This window comes from Zosterops lateralis (genome assembly GCF_965231275.1).
Source record: "Zosterops lateralis genome assembly, chromosome: 6".
Classification (NCBI taxonomy): domain Eukaryota; kingdom Metazoa; phylum Chordata; class Aves; order Passeriformes; family Zosteropidae; genus Zosterops; species Zosterops lateralis.
This window is the reverse complement of record NC_139761.1, coordinates 52,973,673-52,990,192: the sequence shown is the minus strand read 5'-3', so window position 1 is coordinate 52,990,192 and position 16,520 is coordinate 52,973,673. Positions and strand designations below refer to the sequence as shown.

Genomic DNA, 16,520 nt, shown 5'->3' with positions numbered 1-16,520 from the left:
TCGCCTCTGCAAAGCCACTCTCTGGCAGGGTTTGGCTGTGGGGATGAGCAGGGACCCAGCAGCAGATCCATGGGTGCTGTGGTCAGAGCCCAGGTGGGGTGTGTGAGAGGGGACATGGAGCTGCCTGTCCCCTCAGGCACCTTTCTGTGCTCTCTCCAAGGTGGGATCTGGTCCCCTCCAGGTCCCTTAGGAGCAACCAGTGACCCCTCAGAACAGCCCCTGGCACACACGGACTATGATGATGTTGGCAGCAGCACCCTGGGGACGTTGCCATGAGGATGGCCTGGCCATGTCCCAGCCCTGGGGACACGTGTGTGGCAGTGTGGTTGGGGCCTGTCCCCAGGAAGGGGTGGCCCTGCCCAAAGAGGTCACCCCTCCCTGTGCAGCGCTGCAGGAAAACAGCTCCAGTGTAGGGATTGTAGGATTGTCTTTGATTTCAGTGTGAATTTCCCTTTTTTCCAATTAAAACCCAAACTGGTCAGAGATTCTTTCCCAGGTCAGGGACCTCACTCTGGTGCTGGCACCTTTATACTGGGTATATCACTCATCCCCTTGGGGGTGTGATGCAGGAACTGGATGCACAGACACATCCTTGAAAGGTGGACTGAGGGGGAAGAGATTGCTGGGATTGTCTGCAGGGGGTTTATTTGGCACTGCCAAATGCACACAACTGTTCCCAGCAACTGTGAAGGGAAAAGGGAGAGGGAAGGACCTGGACTCCTCCCTGCAGATGCAGCAGGATCTCCAGTGTGTGATACACAGGTGGGGCAGGCTCAGACCCAGTGTCAGCAGTGAGAGCTGGGCTGGAAATGGCTGTGGTTGTTGGAAGGACTTTTCCTAAAGGAGGGGAGGTCTCTTGTTGGAGGGGAGTGCCTTCCTGTCCCCCAGCAGGGCCCTGTGTATGAAGGGCAGCCTGACCTTGGCCCAATTCCTTTACCTTGGAATCTCCTGGAGGCACCACCTGAGGCTCCTGCTGTGCTCGTGGGGCAGCACAAAGTGGATTTAAGGATGGAAACACCTGCCACTGTGCCATGGGAAACCTGGGGTGGAACGGATGAGGAAACGTGGTGTGGATGTGGGAATGAGTGTTTGGGGAAGCTGCGGGGCAAGCGTGGGTCGCAGGAGCCGCAGCTGTGAAGGGGGGCCGGGGCCAGGAGTGAAAGCTGATTCCTGCCTTGGGATCGTGCTGACAGAGAGTGTGGTGAAGGGTGAGGGTGGTTCAGTTTGCAGAAGTGCTCGGCTGCCGAGCTGGAGGGGCACAGAGCGGCGGGGCAGGGGCGGCGTTATCCGCGGCGTTATCGGCGGCAGCGCAGGTGTCGGGAGCCGCGTGCGGTCGATGGCGATGCCGGGAGCCGCCGGGGGGTAACCGCCTCCTTCCTGCCCTGGCGGCGAGGCGAGCGCGGGGCCACAGCTGCGGCAGCAGCGCCATGTGCCAGCGCCGCCGCGAGGGCCCGGGGACCCGGCACCTGCCAGCCCCGAGCGGAGCCGGGGGCTGCTGCCACCCCCCGCGGGGGAGGGGAGCTCCCCAAAAATGGGGGCTTGGAGCTTTGCCGGTGCCCGAGGCAGAGGTGGCCCCGCGGATGCTGTTGCTGGGCTTTGGGGGGAAGGCTGTCCCCATCAGGACGGCTCTTGGCAGGCTCCAGCAGCAGAGCTGTAGGCACGGGGGGTAGAGGAAGGGCCCCCGCAGCCCAGGTGCCGAGGGGGGGCTGTCTCCCCCCGGGGACATCCGGGTGGCAGCCCACTGTGGCGAGGAGGTGTGTGACGCCAGAAGCGCAGCCGAGGCTCATATTTGGGCAGGGAGCAGGTTATTGGAGGCGGCGGCCCCGCAGCCGGGAGATGAGGCACCTGATAAAGGCTGCCCTGGTGCCGCTGCCTGCAGTGGCTCGGCTGGAGGCGAGACGTGTCCCGGCCGCGCTGGGTCGGGGCCGGTGGCATGGGGCCGCTGGCGGCGCTGGGGCTGCTGCTGTGCGTGCGGCTGTGTGCGGGTGAGTGCCGGGCGGGCGGGAGCGCGGCCCGTGGCGGTGCCGGGCCCGGCTCAGCGGGCTCCGTGCCGCAGGCTCCGGGGAGCTGCGTCTGGTGGGCGGCGGCGGGCGCTGTGCCGGGCGTGTGGAGGTGAAGCATGACGGTGAGTGGGGCTCCGTGTGCGTCTTCGACTTCGACTGGGAAGCCCGTTGGGCCTCCGTGGTGTGCCGGCAGCTGGGCTGTGGCCGGGTGGCCAAGGCGTCCCCGTACGCCCCATTCGGTCAGGGCAAAGGGCGGATCTGGCTGCAGCCCTTCTTCTGCCGAGGCACCGAGGATGCGCTGCAGGAGTGTCCGCACTTCGGATGGGGCCGGCACATATGCGGCCACGAGCGGGATGCGGGGGTGACCTGCACAGGTGAGGGGACACGCTGGCCGTGCTGGGACAGGCACCTTGTGCTGCTGCATCCCGGGCAGGGCTGAGCCGTGCCGGTGTCCCGGTGCAGATGCCGTGGAGCTGAGGCTGGCAGGCAGTGACAGTCCCTGTGCCGGGAGGGTGGAAGTTAAGCTGCAGGGACAATGGGGCTCGGTGTCAGAAGACGACTGGGACATGGAGGAGGCCGAGGTGGTTTGCCAGCAGCTGGGCTGTGGCTCGGCTTCCTGTGCCTACTCTGCCCTCGAGCGCTTTGGTGCAGGAGAGGGGCCCGTCAGTCTGGCCCTGGTGGACTGTGATGGGTTTGAGGCCACGCTCTGGGACTGCGAGATCCGTGGCTGGGGCCCCTATAACGGCCTCCTCCATGACTATGACACTGCCGTTGTCTGCCAAGGTAGGAGCTGGACTGTGGGGGGACACGGCTGTTCATGCACAAGCCTTGACACTGACCCTGTGCTGCTCCCGCAGGCTTTTCCCGGCTGGTCGGAGGCGATGGAGCCTGCGCCGGGCAGCTGGAGGTGCGGCAGGGCCGGGCCTGGGTCGGCGTGTGCGAGGAGGAGGTGGACATGAAGGTGGCGCAGGTGGTGTGCAGGGAGCTGGGCTGTGGGGCGGCGCTGGGCATCGCCGGCAGTGGCCGATTTGCGGCGGGATCAGGATCGCTGTGGGACGGGGGCTTCCAGTGCAATGGCACGGAGCCCCTCCTCAGTGCCTGTGCCCGGCGTCCGCCCCGCAGCCGGGGCTGCAGCGGCGCCGCGGGCCTCATCTGCTCCCGTAAGTGCCGGGGCCAGCGGGGCGGGGGCTCTTGGGGTTCCCTGCACAATCCCCCTTCTTATTGCCCTTCCTGCCACAGCCTACACGGGCTTCCGGCTGGGGAACAGCAGCTCGGGATGCAGCGGGCGGGTGGAGGCGGCAGTGAGGGGGACGTGGGGGTCGGTGTGCGCCGCCGAGTGGGACCTGCCCGATGCCCACGTCCTGTGCCGCCACCTGGGCTGCGGCCGCGCCCTGAGCGTGCCCCCGGGAGGCTCCTTCGGCAGCGGGGAGGGGCCGCTGCGGCCGGACGCCTTGGGCTGCAGCGGGAGCGAGCGGCACCCGGGCCAGTGCCCCGTGGCCGTGCTGGGGAAGCCGCCGTGTGCCCCCGGAAACGCCGCGGCTGTCACCTGCTCAGGTGTGTAGGGCACCTGCGGGAGGAGATGAAGGGCTTTTGGGGCCCTCCCAGGAACTTGGATCATAAGATGCAGGGATGTTTTGTGATGACGGGCTGCGTCTGGCCATTTTCCAGGGATTGTGGAGTCCCTGCGGCTGGTGGAGGGTGAGACCCGGTGCGATGGGTGGCTGGAGGTGGCCATAGACACCGGGACCTGGCGCCGAGTGCCCGCAGAGCTTTTGCTCATACGGAATTTCAGCAATGTGTGCTGGGAGCTGGACTGTGGAGGACTGGACAAGAGTCATGTTGTCCCTGGTGAGACCTACCTGTTGCAGGTCAACAAGACGGAGAGGGACATCATGGAAAGGGTGATTGAAACCATCAAGGAGATAACCACTGATCTGACAACTAACGACACATATCTGAATGACCTTAAGAATTTTAATTCATTAATGAAAACTGCACCAGCTGACATCTCTCATGGAGCATCCATGGTCTGCTCAGGTGAGTGTCCCTATAAAGGCGAGAGGTGATGGTGCCCCAGGCAGCCAGCCCAGCCCTTTCCTTCCACGCCCACAGGCAGCCGGCGGGTGAGGCTGGTGGGGAGCTCTGGGCGCTGTGCCGGGCGTGTGGAGGTCTATTCCGGTGGCAGCTGGAGCAGCGTCTGCCAGGAAGGCTGGGAGCTGCAGGACGCTGCCGTTGTGTGCCGTGAGCTGGGCTGTGGCAGGGCACTGGAGGCGCCGAGCTCGGCGCGCTTCGGTCCCGGCCCGGGGCCGCTGTGGCCGTCCATCCCCGAGTGCTCCGGGGCCGAGGAGTCTCTCTGGGAATGCGGGCGCTGGGAAAAGCGCGAGTGCGTTGGCGGCGGCGGGGCAGGGGCCGTGTGCTCAGGTCAGTGGCGGCCACTGGGGGCAGAGGCCGGCAGAAGGCCCGGGGGGTCGGTGGCCGTGCCGTGACCCCCCTGCACCCCTTGCAGAGCATCTCTCCGTGCGGCTGGCAGGCGGCGGCGGGCGCTGCCGCGGGTTCCTGGAGGTGTCCCACAAGGGCACCTGGGGCCGCGTGTGCGCCAACGGCACCAGCCCCGGCACCGGCGCCGCCGTCTGCCGCCAGCTGGGCTGTGGGCACCGGGGCCGGCTGTCGGCCGTCCCCGCCCAGCAGCCGTCCCGTGCCTGGCTGGCCTGGCTGGGCTGCGAGGACGGGGCCCGCTCGCTCTGGGGGTGCCCCTCGGCACCCTGGCACCTGCAGAGCTGCGGCCCTGGCGGGGACGCCCACGTGGCTTGTGAGGAGGACAGGGATGGCGTCACTGAGACAGACACTACCCCGTATCCGGAGGGTGCCAGCAGCACAGGTAGCTCTGCCTGTTCCTGCATTCCCCGTGCCAGGATGGCTGGGATCTCCTGCTCTCACTGCCTGAATGTGTCCCCGAAGGTTTTCCCATCAGAACCACCGTGGCAGTGGCTGTGGGGACTGTGCCTGTGCCAACTGTGCTGTGTGTGGTGCTGGGGACGCTGCTGTGCCTGTCCCTGGGTGCCCTGGCTGTGCTGCTGTGCCGTGCCCGGCACCAAGGTGGGTCCTGGTGGGTAGAGGCAGGGAGAGACCTAGTTTGGGGCTCCAAGGGCTCCTATCGTGCATAACAGCTCACACAGTGAGTAGTGATGATCCCAGTGTCCAGGGCCCCAGGTGAGTGCTGCCTGTTGTTCCAGGCCCTGGCAGAGCTGCAGATGCCATCTCCAATGCTGTCTATGAGGAGCTGGACTACACCGCAATGCCTGAGTACCAAGACGTGCTCAGTCGCTCAGGTGGGTGCAGCCCTTGTGCCCCAGCTCATTCTGGAGTGAAGGCTCTGCCTGACAGCCCTACGGCAGCTCTGGGTCTTGGTGACCCAGTAATGGTTCCTCTCTAAGGGCTGTGGGTGGCCCCTCAGTACTACGGCACCCCGGTCTGCAGTGTGAAGTTCTGTTACCTGTGGTGCTGCTTGAGGCCATCTCCCCCCGATGTCCCTGTTTGTCCCCTGCAGGTTCCCTGTCAGAGGGATCGCTCCAGAAGGTGCCCTATTACACCGGGGACAGCGTGGAGGGGAGTGACACCGAGGCTGCCCCAGGTAAGGCCACAGGGCAGGGACCCAGCGGGGAGCAGGAGGACAGAGGACACAGCTGGGCTGGGGAGCTGAGGGGACAAGTCCTCCCCTTGTTGGTGTGCAGGGAAGCATCACCTTTCCCTGCGGGAGCCAAGGGCCTCCAGCACATGCCCAGTGGCAAGGCCATAGGGGATGGCAGAGGCAGAGCCCTGCCAGGGCCGCTGGTCACTGCCATGGAGCCCTGTGCCTGTCCCAGATTCCCCTGCCCGGCCCCAGCAAGGAACCCCAGACGGCTACGACGATGTCCTGGATGTGCCGCAGGAGGCCCCCGCTGCCAGCACTGGGGACATCTCCGAGAGGATGTCACAGCCCAGGTGGATCAGTGTCCTCCCCAGAGGTAAGAGGGCTCACAGCTGCCCTGTCCCCTCTGCAGAGCCACTCCCTGGCAGGGTTTGTCTGTGGGGAAGGGCAGGGACCCAGCAGCAGATCCATGGGTGCTGTGGCGATACTCCAGGTGGGGTGTGTGAGAGGGGACATGGAGCTGCCTGTCCCCTCAGGCACCTTTCTGTGCTGTCCCCAAGGTGGGATCTGCTCCCCTCCAGGTCTCCCAGGAGCATCCAGTGACCCCTCAGAACAGCCCCTGGCACACATGGACTATGATGATGTTGGCAGCAGCACCCTGTGGACGTTGCCATGAGGATGGCCTGGCCATGTCCCAGCCCTGGGGACACGTGTGTGGCAGTGTGGTTGGGCCCTGTCCCCTGGAAGGAGTGGCCCTGCCCACGCCTTCCTGCCCAGCACTGCAGGAAAAAAGCTCCAGTGTAGGGATTGTCTTTGGTTTCTGTGTGAATTTCCCTTTTTTCTTATTAAAACCCAAACTGGTCAGAGACTCTTTCCCAGGTTTGGGACATCACTCCACCTCTGGAACCTCTATACCACATATATCAGTCATATCCTTGGGGATGTGATGCAGAACTGAAAGCACAGACATATCCAAATACACGGTTGCATGAGGGGCAAGAGCACATGGAGATTGCTGGGATTGTCTGCAGGGCATTTATTTGGCACTGCCAAATGCTCACAAGTGTTCCCAGCAACTCTGAGGGGAAAAGGGAGAGGTCAGGACCCGGAACTCTGCCCACCTGCAAATGCAGCAGGATCTCCTGTGTGTGCCCCATTGGTGGGGCAGGCTCAGACCCAGTGGCAGCAGTGAGAGCTGGGCTGGGAATGGCTCTGGTTGTTGGAAGGAATTTTTCTGAAAGAGGAGAAGTTTCGTGAATGAGGGGAGTGCTTTCCTACCCCCTGCCAGGACCCCGTGGTGGCAGGGCAGCCGGGCCATGGCCCCTGCCTGTGGCACATCCACGCTCCAGGAAGTTCCCGATGTTCAGGGCCGGCTACATTTCCAGTTCCTACAGCAGGGTCTGGCTGACACTGTCCGATCTCAGCCTGGGCATGGAGGATGCAGGAAAAGAGGAGAAGGTGTTGGAGCTTGTGGGGAGGGAGGTGCTGAAGCAGCCGGGTTCCAGGTTGGCCCTGCCTGTCCCGCAGCCTCTGCTCCCCAGCTCAGGGAATGCCGGGCATGGAAGGGGCCGTGGCAGGGCCCTCAGCCCAGGCTCTGCAGTAGCAGGTGGGATGCTGGAGCTGCTGGCAGAGCTGCAGGACGCCGGGGGCTCCCAGCTCGTTGTCACTCAGGTCCAGGCAGGTGAGACGGGGCCCCTGCAGCAGCTGCGTGGCCAGGGCTGGGCAGCAGGCACCCGACAGCCGGCAGCTCCCCAGGTTGTGGGAGCCAGGGGATCAGGGAAGGAGGGCTTTGGCCTCGGCTTGCTGAGCTGCTGCAGGTGGGAAGGAGAAAGCTCTGCCTGGGAAGGAGGGAGCACTGGCCCATGTCGCAGCCCCTTTACCACAGTGTCTGTAGAGGGCAGGCACAGTGCTGGAGGCCCTGACACAGCAGCTCCACGCTGGCATCGTGCAGCCCCGGGCTGAAGGACAAATCCAGCTCCTCCAGGCACGTGTTGGTGCTCAGCACACGGCAAGGTCCTCGCAGCAGGCACTGGTGATGCGGGAATAGCGCAGCCTGGTGGGAACCCCCGGGAAACACCCTCAGAGCCTCCCCAGTGCCCTCACTGCCCTCCCACCATGGTGGCAGTCCCCAGCCTAGAGCCATAACCATGGAGCTCCTTGGCCTGGAAGAGTGGGACAGAGGCACGATGCCACCCCGTGGGGTCCCTTTGGGGCACGTCCCCAGCTCCCAGGCCGGAGATGCCCGAGGGATGCCGGGGGTGCTCACGGCAGGATGCGCAGGCGGCAGCCCGCAGTCCGCAGCCCCTGACAGAGGAGGCGCACGCCGCTGTCACCCAGCGAGCCGTCACCCAGCTCCAGACGGGCCAGGCCAGGCTGCTCCGCCAGCGGCGCTGCCGGCTCCGTGCAGCAGCTCTGGGACAGCGGCACCGCTGCAGCCTGTGGGAGAGCACGGAGAGCGGGGGCTCAGCACACCTCCCCTGTGCTGGCTGCTCACCTGCCCACCAAACCTGAGGGACAACACCCACCCCGAGCAGAGCCTCCAGTGCACGGGAGGGCTCCTCCGGAGGGACCTTGCTGGTTGTGCAGATGTGAAGGGCCTGGAGCATTGCTGCTGGAACCAGCTGGGAGATGGATGTGAGGTGAATCACAGGGTGCACTGAACATTCCAGCACCAGGGATTTCCCTTTGTGAGGGAGAAGGCAGACAGGAAGCCAGAGTGACAGTTGGGCACAGGGGGGCCTGGCCAGGTGGAGCCAAGAAGCTCCATCACCATCAATCCCACAGTGGGCAGTGGATGGAGGAGCCCATGTGTTCCTCATTCTCCCCAGGAGGAAGTAAATTCTCTGCTGAGAAACTAAACACCCAGGGAAAGGCCCAGCTGGTGTTGGGGAGGGAGGAGCTGAATCATCCTTTTTTCACAGAGGAAGAGAAATCTTTGCCCTTTTGGGTCATTCAAGTGAGGAGGAGCAGGACTTACCAAGGCACTGACTTGGCATCCAGCTCTGCCTGAGGATGCTGCCAGTGGAAGGGACATCCCTGGAGGGTGACACAGCTCAGCCCAGCCCAGGTCTGGATGCAGAAGGAAAGAGCCATCTGGTCTCCACAGGGTCAGCTTGGTGTCTCGCCAGTCCAGGTCAGTGAAATGACCGAATGCACTTGGTGCAAAGTTCTTCTCATTGGTCTCAAACAAGAAGTGCAAAGTGTCCATGTCTGAAAGCTTCAGTGCTTGGCCAGGGTGGGAGAGGCCTCTATGCCTCCCCTGAAGCCACTGCAGCAGCTCTTCCCTGGCTCGTGGTGAAATTCTGCACCCAGTGGTTTTGTCCATGTCTCTATGGCTTTCTGGCTGACCAGAGCAAAGAGGAACCTCACTGTGACATTCAAATCCTTTCTGGACTTGTTGTAGCTTTCTAAGTACTGATTTATATCCTTCTCAAGTCTCCCCAAGGTGCTGACCATTTCCCCATCGTCCTCCAGAACGTAAAACATTGCTGCCAAAAAGTCCTGGAGATGCAGGTGAGTGAAGGCATAGACAGAGCCATGGTCTTCTCCTTCGCCTCTTTTAGGGGTTAGGATTGTTCTCCTTTTTTTTTTCACTCTAAAGAATTTCTTTCCCCATATGTTATTTAGAAGACTAAGTATTGTGTGCTTAAGGATGCTTGACCAAAACAAAGAGGTGGCAGAAAGCTCGGAGGGGGGGATAATGCCAGTTTTGTGGCAGGCAATGGACAGAGCTGGAGGCAGCTTGGCTCTCTGGCTCTTGGCATTCAGAGATGGAGAGGACACGGCCAGGCTCCTGCTTGCTGCAGGAGGAGTTCACTGTCACCCGAATGTCCAGTGTTGGGAAATCTACCATCATCTGCTTGCATGTCTTGGAATTCTGAGCTCCTTTGTCTGCCCTGCTGGAGCTGGGCCAGCCCTGCCCCACTGTCGCGGCTTCTTCAGCTCTGCTCCTCTTGCTACAGTGTGACTCTGCACTCCCCTGACTGCCAGGACCTCCTGTCCCTGCCTGCCGGGGACATCCTGCCATCCCAGCTGTCGTGGCTTGAAAGCAAAACGAGTGAGAAGCTCCAAGTCAGAAATACAATTTAATAAGAAAAAAGGTAAAAAGGTGAAAATAAAATAAATGCAATAACACAATGGACCACTGACAGAGTCAGAATACGACCTGAGCAGGATGGTGGAAGCAGTCCAGATGTGGTGGTCTTCCTGAAGCAGTGATCCTGTAGAAAGGTCTGGTAGCTCTGGTCCTCTGGGAATCCAGTAGGTCAGGGCTGCTTGCACTGTCCCAAATCCCAGCTTATATCCAGGTGAGAATGCTTGGCTCCTCCCCCTGGGCAGAGCATCTCACAATGGGATGATGAGTGTGAAGTGGGTCCTTGATGGCCCATTAAACAGAGATAACTCCTGGAGGGAGTTACCTGTGAGTCATGGGCAAGGCGTTAATGGGCCATTAGCAGGAGACAGCCCAAAGGCAGGGGGCCTGGGAAATCACTGCCCCACCTGGTTTAACAGTTCATGAAGATGGTGATAGAATAAATACTGTGTGTACATCCTACACTGCAACCCAGGACACCAGCTCCCAGCCCGGGACTCTCCACTGTTCCAGCCTGGTGCTCTGAGGGTCCTGCAGGGGCACTGAGGCCAAACTGCCCCACCTGGGTTTTTGTGAGGCAAATCCCTCAAGGTTCTTGGTACTGTTTTGTTATTGACGCTGTAATTGTTGTTTTTGTTTGTTTCGTTATACATACTAGTAAAGAACTGCTATTTCTGTCTCCCAATCTTTGCCTGAAAGGCTCTAACTGCAAATTTATAATTGGAAAAGGTGGTGGGAGAGGTGGTTTACATTCTCCATTCCAAGGGAAACTCCAGCTTTCCCTGGCAGATACATGTCTTCCCAAACCAAGACAGATTTTGGTGCCTGTTATAAACAACGTAACCAAATTGATAATGAAAGCGGATTTGATTGCGGTATCAAAATCGGTTTTGGAAAGCCACAATCAAAAACAGCATCGAGCCTGGGGTTGGCGCTGGGTGAACCTAGATTCAGACTCTATTGCTCTGAATCCCCCTGTGTTCACAAATTCTGCCTTTGCAGGGCCCGTTTTTATACAGTTTTTCGACTGAACAGGGGCGTTATTCTTCTCTTGTCCTTCTTGTTCTTCTCACATATTCATGTAGTTTCTTTTCTTGCTGCCGGTCGGTGGAAAAGGGTCTGTTGAAAATTTTTTTGTCTAGAGATGAATACTTGATTCTTTGTACGGGGATCTGGCATTGGGATGTATGCCCTTGACGATGAAGATTGTCTTATCGCATAGATAAGACCTTAGATGCATATCGGGTGCTCATCACCGGGGCCTTGTCCAGCCCATCCCCGGAGGAGACTCAGCTTCAATCGAAGCCACCATTTTCTATTGCAAATTGGTTCCTTCCCCATCACCGCCTGTGGTTTTACAATTGCTGAAATCTTTAATTCTTAAGCAGGAATTATTTTATACCATATATCACAGTGATCAACATGGGGCTTGAGGGCAATGAAAAAAGAAAAGAGAAAAAAGGAATAACAGTTCTCGAGTAAGCTAATATTTTCTTCTGTGTGTGCTGGATCTAAAAACCTCATTAGGCAGCATCATGTGGTCCAGCTTCCCCTGGTTTGGATGGCTCGTGGTTGTGGCTGTATTCCTCCCATTTGCAGGCCCCTATCTAAACATGGGCCCTATCAGTAAGGCTGCTGTGGCTGTTATCCAGTTTGTTTTCTGGGTAGATAAGGTGAGGCATTCATGGATTTTTAACTTCCTCTGGAAGGCAGGCACATGGCTACATGGCTACCACACACTAAGTGTATGTTTTTGGGGTTCCTTTAAGAATGGTACTTTCTGTGAGGAAATGACAGCAGGGGAAGTTTTCTCCCAGCCCTTTAACCAGTTCTTTGAAGGGTTTGAATTTCCTGTAGATACTAGCCAAGTGTTGCTGATAGTCCCAGTCTATTTAGGTTTCAGAGAGGAGGTGAGGTCGGCTTGGATGACTGCACAGACACCTACCCCAGAGACTGGGGATACTTCTATGGAGTCTGACACTGCCCCAGAGACTGGGGATACTGCCCCACTGCCTGACACTGCCCCACAGACCATGGATACTGCCATGGGGCCTGACACTGCCCCACAGACCAGGGATACTGCCATGGGGCCTGAAACTGCCCCACAGAATAGGGATGCTGCCCCACTGCCTGATCCTGCCCCACAGCCCACCTTAAAAGTGAACCACCTGGATTCAGTGGAGGTTCTGGTGAAGGAGGTGGGCCAGATGCTGAAGGAGCACATTTCCCCAGTGGTGGCCTCTTTAGCCTCATTAGCCCCAGCTGATGGGAAAACCTCCTCCAGCCCTGAAAAGGGAGAGTCTGAAGGTGCAGCAATGGAACCCACAGACATTACAACCGTCCAGGTTCCAGCTGAACCACAGGGGCAGTCACAGCCAGCAGCAGTCACCCCTACGGAAAGAAAGAAATACAAGATGAGATCAGAGCAGCCAGGTAATAAGGAGAAGAAAGGAGGGCCCTCACAACCCACAGGGGAACCAGAGCTTGAGATCATCACTGACTCTCTGTTGTATGAAAGTCTACGTAATCTGCACAAAGATATTGTGCGACGGGGTCGTGAGGCTTACACAGCCTGGTTACTTCAGGTCTGGGACCTTATGGGTACAGGGGTGCAACTGGATAGTAGTGAATTTGGGGCCTTTGACCTAGGACTCAGGTGTAAATCAGGTATTTGTAAGAGACCAGGCCCCCTTTCCCTCTGGGAGCGGCTTTTAGGGAGTAGAAGGGAGAGGTTTGTCCACTGAGACAAAGTGCAGGAGCACCATCATACAATGGACTGGAAGACCCTTGAGGAGGGGATCCAACAGCTGAGAGAAGTGGCAGTATTGGAGGTACTCTTTGGGAGGGGTGGACAGCAGGATAATGACCCCAACAAGGTTTGATGCACAGGGCACACGTTGTGGACGCTGGCAACTCATGGACCATCGCCCTGTGCCGCATTCATTGCCAAAATTAATCCTGATACCAACCCAGAGACTGTGGGTTCTGTCACCAACAAGCTCAGAAATGATGAGAGTATGATCAGTGACCCAATGCAGGCTCAGGTCTCTGCTGTGATTAAGGAACTCAAAGAGGAGATAAAGGAGGCGAGGGAGGAGATGAGGAGGAAGAGTTCCCATATGGCACCAGTGTGTGTCACAGGCCCCGGAGTCAGAGCTCAACGTCCCCCAGCTACAGAGAGGGTACACCCCACGAGCTGACCTGTGGTCCTTCCTGCATGACCACGGGGAAGACATGGGAAGGTGGGATGGGAAGCCCACTTCTGTCCTGGCAGCATGGGTGTGTGAGCTCAAGGAGAGAAACACTCACCGAGGGGGTTCATCTAAAATGAAGTAGCCTCAGCCTCCCATGACTGAGTCACCAGGTATTACAGAAGTGAGGATACTGTGTTGGATCCCCTTGAAGGAACCTCTAGTGTGTATGCCCAGGAAGGGAATAATAACCAGTGCTAGAGGGGCCCTGCCTCTAGCCAGAAATAGGCACGGGAAAACCAGGTCTTTTGGACCGTGTGGATTCAATGACCTGGCACATGAGAGCCATAGGTCAATACTGGGGCAAGGGGACCCTAATGGCATCAGGACATGTGGGGGCAGAACAAATTTCCATTGCCGGGGTGACAGGGGGATCACAGGAATTGACTCTGTTGGAAGCTGAGGTGGGCCTGACTGGGAAGAAGTGGTAGAATCATCCCATTGTGACTGGCCCAGAGTCCCCATGTATTTTGGGCATAGACTTCCTCAGGAACGGCTATTCCAAAGACCCTAAGGGACTCAGATGGGCTTTTGGGATAGCTGCTGTGGAGGCAGAAGGCATTAAGCAATTGAACACCTTGCCTGGACTACTGGAGAAGCCATCTGCAGTAGAACTCCTGAAGATAGAAGAACTACGAGTACCTGTTGCCACCTGGACGGTGCACTGCCGGCAGTATCGGAGGCATCGAGACGCCGTGATCCCCATCCACAAGATGATCCATGAGCTGTAGAGCCAAGGGGTGTGAGACATAGATTTGAAAAATCCCTGCTAATCCTTTATAGTAGATTTAAGAAGATGCACTGTATGTTAGGATGTATTCCAAGTAGTACTTTAGAATATATGAGATCATGTTTTAGAAGACATTTAGTGAACACTGAATGCTGTGTCTGTTACCCTTTTGCATATTTTTAAACACTACAAGTACCAGGAGACTTGGCCATAGTCAGAAGAAGAACTAGCCTAAACAGCAGAGTAGCAGAGCTAAGGGTGCAGATAAAAAATGAACACAGATTCTAAGATGGTATGTTCCCTCGCAAATGTGCCAAGAGAGCCAAAGCAGACACGGGAGGGATAAATGAGACGAGGTGAACGCCTGATGACCAGCCAAAAGACCACCACAATGGACTGAGCATGGCCAGAAGGGGGTGGAAGTAATTACCATACCATGTGAAGATGGGCAGGGTCAGAGAATGAATATGGATGAAGGGGGACCATGGAATGTCATGCATGTGTAGAGACCACAGGGAATAACAAGGGGGCAAGTTCCCTGGTGAGTATGCATGTCTTTGGTGAAATTATTCCCCCACACATCTCAACGTTAATGAATACATATTGCTCTAACAATTATTATTAATTGTGGAGTTCTTTCCACCACGTTTCTGGGAGGTCAGCAAAATCTGTTCACCTTTACCCTGTTTTCTCCTTCCCCTGGGATCCTTTTACTGAGGAAGAAAGGGAAGAAGACCTGGCTGGTCCAATCCACAGTCCTTGACTTCCTTGTCCTCAAAGAGGACCTTGTGTTTCCACATACCCTCAGCAGCCAAGGAGCAAAGCTGGAGGAGGAACTGCTGGAGGGCCTTTGTGTTGTCCCTGTGCTTCAGTGATTGGGAGAGGTAGAACATCATCATCCCTGTGCTGGCTTTGGAGCACTCCAGGAGGTTTTTCTTCCCACAGAGCTCTTGTTCCAGGATGGTGCAGATGGTCCAGCTACTGACAGGGATGACACACAAAGCTCTAGAAGATCTCCTTGCCTGTAGCAAACGTGAAGGCCATGTCTGTTTTGCTGGGCTTCTCAAAATACCTGTGGAAATACTCCTCCCTCCTGGCTGCAGAAAATCCCAGGATCTCCATGGAATACTCACCCTTCAGGCTTCCTAGAGCCGTTGGCCTCACGGTGATGAGCAAAGAGGCTTTGGGGAGCACTGTCTCCTTCAACAAACTCATCAGGCTGAGCTCCAGCAGCTTCACAGCCCTGGGGTCAGAGCTCAGCCCAGCTTTGGGCTGAACCAAGGAAGGCCCCAGGGCCTGGAAGCCATCCAAAATGAACAGGATCCTCTTGTGCTCATCCAGGATCTTCCCAGCTGGCACTCGCAGGCCAGGACAGCACTGTGGATCCAGGACTGCCACGCTGGCTTCCATGGCAAGGACAATGGCTTTGTGTTGGAACCCTGGATTGTGGAAATTTCAGGCTTTCTGGGCCGTAGGGTGCTGACCCTCAGGCAGGCACTGCATTTGACTTGAGGCCTTGGAAGAGGCTTCTGAGATTTGTGATAGCACCGGGGTTGTGGGTGTGTTCTTGGAATGGTGTTGTGTGATCTCACAGGGTGAAAACCTAACTTTGGGGTTTTGCTATATAGTAGTGTGGGGGCAGGATGGAGGATTCAGGCTGCTGTGTGAGTTTTTCTTCTTCTTCACCTTCTTCCTTCTTCTTCGTGGATTTGGGTGGTTTTGTCTAACTGGGTGAAAGATGTCTGCATTGCAGACCTGGAATGGTCATGATTGCGTCAAAAGCATAAATAATATAGGTGTCACTTTGGTATTGGCTAATTATCTCCTAAATAGCCTTGGTAAAAGTTAGAATTTTGTCTCATTTCGTCTTGTTTCTTTAAATAGGAAGTTGGAGCTCACGCTTCATGAGACTGTAAATACTGGAAATAGATAAGATATGATAAACAACCAAGACCCAACTCGACTCTACGTTTCCTGTGTCTTTCATCCTGACCTCAGCTGAGATAAAGCAGGCAGAACTGTAACAGCTGTGCAGAAGACAAGTGCAGTCAGAGCAGAAGACCAAGTCAAAGTGGGTGCAGAGTGTCCCTTCTGTCCACTCCACCATCACCTTCCTGACCGTGGTTGTCTTCCCCATCCCCGGGGCCCCCAGCAGCACCACGACCTGCGGGCTTTGCCCGTCTCTGACAGGTTCAAACAGCGCCGTGGTGCCGGCGGTGGCTGCTCCGCTGCCGGCGCTGCCACATCCCTGGCCGGTTGCCACGACTCCATCCTTGGCTCCGTGCTTGCTCCCAGGCTCCCTGGAGATGGTCAGGGTGGTGGAGTGGCTGTGGAAGGATGGGCTCTCCCTGGGACAGCTGCCCAGCTCCCTGTCCTGGCGGGACTCCCGCACCTTGTGCTCTCTGCTGTCCCGCCTGTGCTCTGTGCCCATGAGGAGCAGGGTCAGTCCCCAGCCCAGACCAATTCCCCTCCAGCCCAGCCATGCTCCTGACACACCAGCAGCCACCTATTTCAAGGCTCACTGCTTTCCTCAGTCTGGCTGGGGCACTGAGGACACAATTTGTGAGCATTTGGGCACTCTGGTCAGTTGGACATTCTTCTTCTGGCTCCTGATCCTGATCTATCAACTCTTGTTTGATCATCCTCATCGCCCTGGAGAAAATGCGACTCCCCAGGGCAACCTGTAGCCTCTGACTCATGCTGCAGGGCACAAAGGCACTGTCCCTGGGCTCCAGAGCTCAGATTTCAGCAGAGACATTCGTAATCCACATCCCAGGAGGAAAGAATGTGCCCAGGTGCCTGCTGGAAAGTGCTG

The 16,520-nt window shown here is 57.7% G+C and overlaps 1 protein-coding gene and 1 pseudogene across 2 annotated transcripts; one reads left to right on the top strand and one right to left on the bottom strand.

Annotated features, from left to right (window-relative positions):
• Positions 1-1,933: 1,933 nt before the first annotated feature.
• On the top strand, positions 1,934-6,307 carry LOC310910182 (scavenger receptor cysteine-rich type 1 protein M130-like; the record flags this gene model as incomplete). Its single annotated transcript, XM_083862634.1, has 13 exons — positions 1,934-1,985; positions 2,057-2,377; positions 2,466-2,786; positions 2,861-3,163; positions 3,243-3,557; positions 3,672-4,040; positions 4,116-4,424; positions 4,510-4,881; positions 4,962-5,099; positions 5,237-5,332; positions 5,551-5,634; positions 5,867-6,007; positions 6,192-6,307. The coding sequence occupies 13 exons, from the start codon at positions 1,934-1,936 to the stop codon at positions 6,305-6,307; spliced, it is 2,937 nt and encodes a 978-aa protein (XP_083718760.1).
• A 213-nt stretch (positions 6,308-6,520) lies between these two features.
• LOC310910181 (NACHT, LRR and PYD domains-containing protein 3-like) lies at positions 6,521-16,136 on the bottom strand (annotated as a pseudogene). Its single transcript has 8 exons — positions 15,746-16,136; positions 14,420-15,129; positions 8,617-9,211; positions 7,898-8,181; positions 7,512-7,684; positions 7,201-7,387; positions 6,808-7,004; positions 6,521-6,585 (listed from the first exon to the last, which is right to left on the bottom strand). The product of its transcript is annotated as an NACHT, LRR and PYD domains-containing protein 3-like (transcript).
• Positions 16,137-16,520: the final 384 nt, after the last annotated feature.